The sequence below is a fragment of the Heliconius melpomene genome, chromosome 1 (assembly GCF_056956725.1).
Source record: "Heliconius melpomene rosina isolate 202511_hmr_F chromosome 1, ASM5695672v1, whole genome shotgun sequence".
NCBI classification, from domain to species: Eukaryota; Metazoa; Arthropoda; class Insecta; order Lepidoptera; family Nymphalidae; genus Heliconius; species Heliconius melpomene.
In genome coordinates this window covers 16437624-16447364 of record NC_140389.1, presented here as the reverse complement: position 1 = coordinate 16447364, position 9741 = coordinate 16437624, and the positions used below count along the sequence as shown (strand labels likewise).

Below are 9741 nucleotides of genomic sequence, written 5' to 3'. Positions count from 1 at the left end.
TTTAACTTTATTTACAGAATATACAGTTAGGAGACTTCTGTGCTACAAATGTCAACTGTCAAATATAGTACTGCAATGTGTCAATGTCACTGTCAATGTCTTCCGCTCCCGCTCTTTTCATTTTGTTATTAAGTTACTAATTTAAGCGGGAAGACATATTTGGCCCTCATATACTTGAGGTTACACGTGTTGTAGTCGATGTGATTTGTTACTAGGTTGTTAATAGATCATTATTAGCAAGTTATAAAGTAATTTAAATGTTTTAATTAATAAATATTGTGAATTGGTTAAAAGAGCTGCTATAATTAACACTGAGTAAATACCTATATGTGTTTTCGAATGTTGTTGGTGTTTTATATAAGTTTCTAGTTATTTATACTTCAGTTTATAGTTATTTAGATTTTTAATAAATAAGATTGTATTTGTAACATTAGTGTTGTATAGTTTTATTTTCATATTTCACTTCTGAAACCTAATTTCAGAAGTGGGATACCTATCTAAGCCCATCAGGCCAGATCCTTGTACTTTATAATTTTGTTATTTTTGTGAAAGCAAATAAAACACCAGTTTCATCATTTCTCTTTTCTTAAATTATTTATTGCCTATATAGAAATACTGTGTTAAATATGGGTGATGCTGGAAGTAAATCACAAAACAAATCACGTCGACCGGACACGACACGTGGTCGCGGTTAGCGAGATAGGTTAAGTCATTTGAAAGCCATGTTACGAGACTTGAGCGCTAAGGGTGTCTCGAGCGCTCGCGCTGGTGCTTTCATGGTTCTGTTGCAGGACATTCATGCCGCCGCCGTGCCGCTATGAGGTGCTTCTGCTCCCACGACAAGTGACGCGTCCCCGCGTGTCTCTGTGTACCTCTGCTGGCGACGTGCGACGCTTTTCTGCGCGTCTTGGTGTGTCTCTGCACGCCCTCTGCTCGCGATGCGCGACGCTTTCCTGCGCGTCTTGGTGTACCTGTGTACGACCTCAGCTCGCGATGCGCGACGCTTGCCTGAGCGTCTTGGTGTGCCTCTGCACGCCCTCAGCTCGCGATGCGCGACGCTTACCTGGGCGTCTTGGTGTGGGTCTGCACGCCCTCAGCTCGCGATGTGCGACGCATTCCTGCGCATCTTGGTGCGTCTGCACACCCTCTGCTCGCAATGTGCGATGCGTCTGCGAGACTGCTCGCGATGCGCAATAAGTTCCTGAGGGCCACTGCTCGCGATGCGGTCCCCGCGCATATCTGCGCGCCACTGCTCGCAATGCGGTCCCCGCGCGTATCTGCGCGCTACTGTTCTCGATGCGGTTCCCGAGCGTGTCTGCGCGCCTCTGATACTGATGAGCGACGCGTCCCCGCACGTGTATGCGCGCTTCTGCTTGCAATGCGCGACGCGTCTCTGTGTGTCTCCAGGTATCTGAGTGCCTCTACTGGTGAGCATTACAATGCATTTCTTTGGAGATTAGACAAACTTGAAAAAGGTACACAAAACAATATTTCTTCTCATAATTCAACCTGTCATGCTAGTTTGATAAAAACAAATTTAAATGATTAACTGTTAGATTTGATACTTTTCCCAAAGGTGCATTATCTGAATGTATGGCCTCTGATACCTTATCACCTTCTCAATGTACTTCAGGGGTTACCAAGTTAGCCCGTAATCTTTCTGATGCAATATCTTCTTTAAATATTTGAATAATACAAAACTATTTTATATCAAACTTTGACTCTGTTATCAATGATATTGAGCTATAGTATGAGGAGGTGGAGAGGGTTAGAAGTGCTAGTAACTGGAATGATTCAGAATGTTTATCACATGACTCTGGGCGCCTTAAGGGTGATGTTCATGGTTGAATGAGTGAGTGAGTGATTACTGGTGATCATAGGTGGTTGATGTTTTATGCAGGCTGATTCTGAAGAGTCCTGTGGTTGTGCTTAGTGTGCTAGAGGAGAGACGGGTGCCAGTTTGCCTTGAGATGATTCTTGTCAATGTATATAGGGCTTAGTGAATTGAATTGAATTCTTGATATATGGCATTTCGAGCTTGCCAGATGAGCACAATTCATTTGAGCATAAATCAGTGACTAAAATAAAAAAAGAAAGACAAGAGATTCATCGCTTAATAACTGGGCGTCCGTTACACAATTCTTTTAGATTGGAACAATTTTATGGTTGGTGAAGGGGGTGTGAGTAACATTGGATAAGGAAACCTAGAAATGGTAGCAGTATGACTTGTAATCTTTGTTTGTTTTGAAATGTTAGTTGTGTGAGGGAAAATCAATAAACTGTACCTTAGAGGGTGAATAATACTGTTACTTTGTTGGAAGGAAATGGTTTTGTTTCCTTGGCTATTGATGAGCTCTCACTTGGAGGGTGAGTAATACTGTTAATTTGTTGGAAGGAAATGGTTTTGTTTCCTTGGCTATTGATGAGCTCTCGCTTGGAGCCGACTTGATAGTTGTTCTGAGATCTTGCATGCCTGTTCTAGTTATTATAGATGCTGATGTTATTGTATGTAGAATGTGTGTGCTGTTATGTACATTTGACTTAAAGTTGTTTTAAAAAAAAAAAAGATTTAATCAATTAAAAAGAGATTTGGTAATAATTTAAAACATATTAATTAAAATCTCAATCATAAAACAAATAGAATTGAGTCACGGTGGAGATAGAAAAATGTGTAGCTGTTAGGAGAGTTTCACGTAGACTAACTATGTTTTATACGAATGACTTATTAATGCATACATAATATTGAAGTGATCCAATGCTGCAGATAAGGGTGCAGACCTTGTATATAACTTAGGATTTATTAAATTAAACAAATTAGGATTATTAATATTTTTAATTTAAGTGCAATTGCAACAATTGTCTGCTATAAGATTGAAATCAGAATGAGTAGAATTTAATTTAATTGTTGGATTAATTGAACTAATAAATTTTACATAACAAGTAAATATAAAAATTGTAAATTTTATGTTAATAAAACCAAATGTAATATTTTCATGCCTAATGGTATATGGAGACTAAATATTAATAATTAATTAATTACATCTGTAATATATGTTGTAGGTAACATTCTGAGTAAATAAATTCAGCTTCAAAGTTAAAATTCCAGTGTCAAATAAAGTTACATTGAAATCATTGTTATTACAATTAACATGCAATTTAGTAGATTTGAATAAATAAAGACCCATCAGTTATTACCTAGTGATTGACAAAAATGTAAATTTCCTAAAATAAAATTTGTTTTACAAATAGTGGGAAGTGAATTAAAAGCCATAACATACATAGACATAATTTCAGTTTCACAAATAGGATTATCGATTACATCAAGTTCATTAAGATTACTACATAAATAATTTTTGCTAAGACTAAGTTTACAACTATTACTTATATAACTGAGGATACAATATTTAGACTTACCTCTATTAATAGCTATATAAGTAATTAGCGGGAGGGATTATTGTAGCAAAAGATTTCTGTGTATTACTATTATGAGGTTACAGAGTTTGAATTATTTTAAACAAATTAAAATGGGAAATTGAAACCAGAAGAATGTTTATAGTAAATAATAATTTATTGTTTATGATATAGGAGACAATTTCAGACAACTTAATTAGTGAGGAGTAAGCAATGCCTAGGAATGTCTATTGAAGTGTCTGTCCTGGTCTGAAGTGTGAAGTGTGTCTGAAGTGTGTGTCTGTATTGAAGTGTCTGTCAGCACATTCAGCGTTTGGCAACACATTAATGTACCACTTAAGTTATTAGCTGGATTCTCTTATGTACATAATAAATAAATTTTCACATTATTTGATCGCCGGTGCCATTAAATGTGCAAACAACGGTAAATATGGGAAAATGCTTATCTTCTATATGGGGTGGGGACAAGCTTAAAGTACATGAAATTGTCAGCTATCTTGAAGAGAGGAGTGTAGTATGTGTGTTGGAGGGTGCAATCCAAAGTGTGTATGACTGGATATGTGTTGATTGTGGGGCACTGAAAGGGTTGGATGTCAGAGGATGTTATCTTCTCCCTTTGATTGATGATGACACAAGGATAATTTGGGTGGTTATGAATATTTTATGTAAACATGTGTTGAATGTTGTCATATTTTATGTAAACACATATTGAATGTGGTCATGTTTTAGAATATGTTGATGATGTGTTGATAATGCTTTATGATGGGATTCAGTCACTATTAATACTCAAACAAAAAAAAAAAAAACCAATTTTCCCATAAAATTTCGAATATGTTTATTACTTCAACAGAAATTGAACATGTTGGTTGAATTATAAATAGAGGTCAGGTTAGGCCGAGCTTCTATAAGACTGAGGCAATTAATTATTGAGTGGTGGTAGTTAAACCACTCGAGGAGTTCTAACATGGTACAATGGCATGGGGATTAGTAACTGGAAATTTGTACTGCCTTTTTCGTTGTCAAGTTATTTTAACTGTATTGCACTAATTCTTGCTTTGTTGTCTAGCACAATTTCTTTCTAAATCATTACATGCTTACATACATACAGACCGACATTTTATTTTTCTCTTCCTCCATTGATTCTTTTTCTAAATGTTTAATTTTTGTCTGACAACTAAGGTGGGGCTTAGTGTCCAATACTGGTGTAATGTGGCAGTTTGTTTATTGAGTTCAATTGGATGTGTGGTCCCTTTGGGCACAGACATGGGGTTGGGTTGGGTGTTTTGACTTTGACTTTTGACTTTGACTTGTATCAGACGTTTGGTCTGATGAGGCATATGGCCTGAGAAATTTTGACGGGTGTGTGGCCCTGAAAGATTTTGTGAAGAGCATGTGGCTCTGAAGGACGTTTGGTCCTTGTGGTCAAGGTGGACATTTGGTCCTTGCTGACATTATGGCCTTGTGGACATTTGGTCCTTGCTGACGTTTGGTCTTTGTGGCCATGTGACGTCTATGTGGACATTTGGTCCTGGCAGACAGAGGGGACGCCTTCTGACTGTTCTGTTCACAGGTTCCGGAGTTTGCTGCACCGGACTGAACATACTTGGATATGAAGATTTTACAGGGTTAAAAATGAGAGCTCTCAAAACTTTTTATTTTTATATCTTTTGTCTGTATATTTTGATTGCCTATCCATTTATGTTGTAATGTTTAGACATTTATAAACTTAAAATTTTAGATGATGAAGACAGCGAATATGGTACTACTGTAGAATTTTCATCAATACAGCCATGAAACGACGCTGATGACTTTGGGGCTAATCGGGATGCACCAGCATGTGATCAGGCAACTGGATCAGCTACGTCGGGGACGACGCATGGTCAGAATGGCCGAGTTAGGAGACTTCTGTGCTACAAATGTCAACTGTCAAATATAGTACTGCAATGTGTCAATGTCACTGTCAATGTCTTCCGCTCCCGCTCTTTTCATTTTGTTATTAAGTTACTAATTTAAGCGGGAAGACATATTTGGCCCTCATATACTTGAGGTTACACGTGTTGTAGTCGATGTGATTTGTTACTAGGTTGTTAATAGATCATTATTAGCAAGTTATAAAGTAATTTAAATGTTTTAATTAATAAATATTGTGAATTGGTTAAAAGAGCTGCTATAATTAACACTGAGTAAATAGCTATATGTGTTTTCGAATGTTGTTGGTGTTTTATATAAGTTTCTAGTTATTTATACTTCAGTTTATAGTTATTTAGATTTTTAATAAATAAGATTGTATTTGTAACATTAGTGTTGTATAGTTTTATTTTCATATTTCACTTCTGAAACCTAATTATACTTTTATTAAATTAGTGAATCATTTTTACATTTTTAAATATAAATTGTATAAAAAAAATACATTTAAAACTATAAAAAAACCACCCTTCCGAGGGTGGGACAAGAGTCCAAGCCATCGGTGGCTAGGGACTCCAGAGAGAGGAACCTCCGCACAATACGCGCCGTCTCAAGTAACACTGCCTTCTGTATCCGGTTCTTGATCCAACAGCTAAGCGATAGCCTCTTAAGGTGTTGGTCGAGACTTTTCGCTATTTAACCGTTAACCGAAACCACTATCGGCACAATGATAGTCGTATTGACATCCCACATGGCGGTAATCTCATGGGCTATCACGAGATTGTCGTCATGTGGGATAGTAACGTCAACAATCACTGCGCGGCGTGCGACTCGGTCTACTAGTACTATATCAGGTCTATTGGCAACAATATACCTGTTAGTAATAATAGACCGATCCCAGTAGAGAAAAGCACAGCTATTTTCAAGAACAGACATGAGATTGTACCTGTAGTAAGGCACCTCCAATTCTACAAGGCCATATTGAAGAGCAAGTTGCTGGTGTATAACTTAACTTTATTTTGTTATTATAAAACGAAAGTATTGCAGATTCATAAGTTAATAGTTATGTCGTTTAAGGGGGCAAAGCCGCGAGAGGGTCGCTTGTATTTAATAAAATACAAAAATGTATGTCATTTCTATTCAAACTGAATGTGGGACCAATAGATACACCATATGGAGGAATTTATAGAAAAATAAGAATGATACTGTGTGAAACCTTTCTGTTATTTCCTGATTTTTTTTTCAAATTACAGTAATATTAGGTTTTTTATTCTCTTTATTTCCACTGTAACTTTTGCATACATTTATTACCTGTGATCCACCCGTAGCTTCACTCGCTTGAACTACACCATTATTTATTTAATAAATTATATTTGTTAGTGTTTTAATAAATGATTGCAGCGCACTTATATATATTATATATTGTTTTCTAGCAAAACAATGGCAGCTTTAATAATATGCAACATTTTTTATTCTTATTTCACTTCCATTCCATCTTAATACGACGTAATATAACTTTTTTATTCCCAATACATGTACTATCTAACAAAAAATATTTTTTCATTTTATACTAATAGTTCCTGAGATTAAGGCGCGCAAGCAAATAAACTGCTTTATTGATAGATTTATTAGTATAGATTACTAAAGATATAGATATGTTTGCTTAAATATTTTATTCCAAGCATTCCGCACCAATCTGTCTGGAGCTTTGTCTGCTGTTTGTTAATATCACATATTTCCGTTATTTTGTTTGTTATAAGTAATTCTATAACTATATTTAGTTGTACGTTGTTATTTTATAGGTTTCTCAGTTTTTAGACATTTGTCGTATTACGTAGTAATCAAATATAAACGTTTAATTTTCAAATTTTTTTTCCAAAGGAAGGGACAAGGTTCAATAAAAGAATCAAAATGTATTAGTATTTATGACTTTATTCAATACGACAATGAAACTACAAAAAGTTGCCTGCACTTCAAACAGCAATTTCTTATACCTCACAAACTGAAGCACATATTAATTATAATAATACATAAAATATATAAAAAATAAACATAAACACCGTAGAACACTAAAAATGAACACATGAGAACATAAAAAAATAATTAGAAATATCAGAAAGCTATACTGGCGTCGCTATACATGATTCGTATCGATCGAGTCTAAAAGGCTACACAATACCCAAGGCAAATTGGTCAGAAGTTTTCACGTCTTCACCGAAAGAAGCTCACTTACACCTAATTCTTACTCGTTGCTAACATAGAGTGAAGCAGCAAGCTCGCCGCCAAGCAAATACATATATACAGACGGACCAACCGACGGACCGACCGCCGGCCGACCGTTGGAAAACATATATACGTATAAATATTAAAATTTTATATCTCCATCACTCGTCACTTTCTTCTTTCCTCGCACCCGATCGATGCCGCACCCGTCCACCGTCGGCAAAGCCTATTTTATTAAAGATTATAGATAAAAATCGATAACCGGGCGCCGACTCGATTAATCCTACAATGTATCGATATAATTTGTGCCTTACCGAGTAATCGATATCACTAGAGCGAACATCACAGAAGCAGTTTGTGTCGACGCCGAGGGCCGGCGCCTCATCCTACGTTTAAAAAAATATAAAACGTCTTCGCTCGAGGCACTTTCTAACAATAACTATTGGTTTTATTGTGCTCCTTTTGAGATCATAAGAATTTGTGTACTTAAATTTAAACGTGGACTAGATCTGATTAGTATCTCGAGTTAAAACACTGCAATTGTCTATACCGCCATATTGTTTATCGGATTTGAACGTGTTGTAACGCAGTATTAGACAGATCCAGTGTCAAAACTATTTAATTCCGGGCAAAGCATCCACCGACCCTAACACCCACAAACCCGCGACGACGAACCTCCGCTAAATACATACATATAAAAAATTATTGAAATATACGATATTATAACCGACAGTCTATAGCGTGTTCATGATATACTATGAGAGAACTTAAATTTAGATTACATTCCCTAAAATACTGTTGCGTTATGTTAGACATTAAAAATAATGATATTAGTCTAAAACTAATGGGAAAACCCCTCCATACATCCCACCGTAGAAAAATACATTTCCAAGGTTCCCCAGATAGTGTTGGGGGAACCATAGTCGAACCCACACCTAGCTTTTGGTAATTCGAAGTTGAGATCGTTCTAGTGATATTATCACAGGAAATTCGAATCACAAAAAACCGGACTTCTCAAACTTCATATTCCATATTCCATCTAATAGGCCATGATACGTGATGCGATATTGCCATATGTGAAAATAATGTTAAAATTAATTACTTAATTTCAATATTTCTAAGCATAAGGGAGATTTGTTTTATATATCTAAGGCGTAACTGAGTGTTACCTTTTACTTTTTTTTATTAATTTTATTTTTACGTGTCGTACACACTGAGCGTCTCCGCGCCGTATTTTATATTAGAGTAGCCGAACTCTTTAATACGCAGAATATTATTAATAAAACGCGGCAAAAATACGATAAAATTTAAAAGATCTTGCTCGGATGAAACTAATACCAACCGTCTGTGCTCTGAGCTAGGCAACAATCTAACTTACTGGGGAGTTAACAAAATGGCGGAAATACAATGGTAAATCTCGTGGCAGATTAACCAATGAATACTATAACCGACAGGGTATGATAGTGTACTAAACAATCAAAATCACATTTCACAAAATTCAGTTGCCTAATTACTATTTGTTATAAAAATGTAACAATAGTGAGATACACATAAATCGGATTACCTATTTAATATCGAGAAATAGTTGTGAATATATAAAATCAAAATAGATCTACCCCTTAAATCGATTAAACAGAACACTAAACAAAAAACAAACTTCTCCTTAAACAATACTATTAACTACCAACAAAATTAAAAAGCGAAAACCCCCCTTAAATTAAAACTATAAGTACATCAACTACAAATTAAAAAATGAATGAATACATGTTAACAGTTAAAAGGCAAGATGCGTACAAACGAATGAACTAAACAATTAAAAGAATACATGTTAACGGTCAAAGGTAAGACGCGTATGAATGAATGAACGAATGAGCTGTATTAGTAAATGTTTAACCCGCCGTAGTGAAGGTTTACCCGGAGATGGGGTCGCTCTCGGCGCGCGCGCTCTTGTTCTGTCGCACTAGTTCCGCGCGCCGTTCCTGGGGGACAAAATAACTAAATATTTAACCATTCAATAACACTGATATTTGTATTATTTTTCATATTTTGAGATACAATTGTACCTCTTTGTAATATAATAATCGTATATAGTTGTGTACTTTGATGTTATATTTGTACTTAAACCTTCATATTAGGTATTCGAAATATTTGTGTGTGTAATTAACACAACAACGGAAAACAGTTTAATTAAATCAGTCCCAA

General features: G+C 35.8%; 2 protein-coding genes across 7 annotated transcripts in view; one reads left to right on the top strand and one right to left on the bottom strand.

The window, feature by feature from the left end:
* LOC146541772 (uncharacterized) lies at nt 1-5712 on the top strand. The gene is made up of 2 exons (XM_085192503.1): nt 1-1407; nt 5150-5712. The coding sequence occupies exons 1-2, from the start codon at nt 1049-1051 to the stop codon at nt 5151-5153; spliced, it is 363 nt and encodes a 120-aa protein (XP_085048629.1). The 5' UTR covers nt 1-1048; the 3' UTR covers nt 5154-5712.
* Nucleotides 5713-7228: 1516 nt separating this feature from the next.
* The window catches only part of stai (stathmin), a 35113-nt gene continuing 32600 nt past the window's right edge, over nt 7229-9741 (bottom strand). For all 6 annotated transcript variants that reach the window (XM_085192371.1, XM_085192369.1, XM_085192370.1 and 3 more), the window contains one exon: nt 7229-9518. In XM_085192371.1, the coding sequence (XP_085048497.1) occupies nt 9450-9518 (69 nt within the window). In that variant the 3' untranslated portion in view covers nt 7229-9449. The remainder of the gene's footprint in view (nt 9519-9741) is intronic.

Excerpts from the sequence above, each read along its gene's own strand:
- LOC146541772 (XM_085192503.1), top strand. The coding sequence starts at position 1,049 with ATGCGCGACGCTTACCTGGGCGTCTTGGTGTGGGTCTGCACGCCCTCA.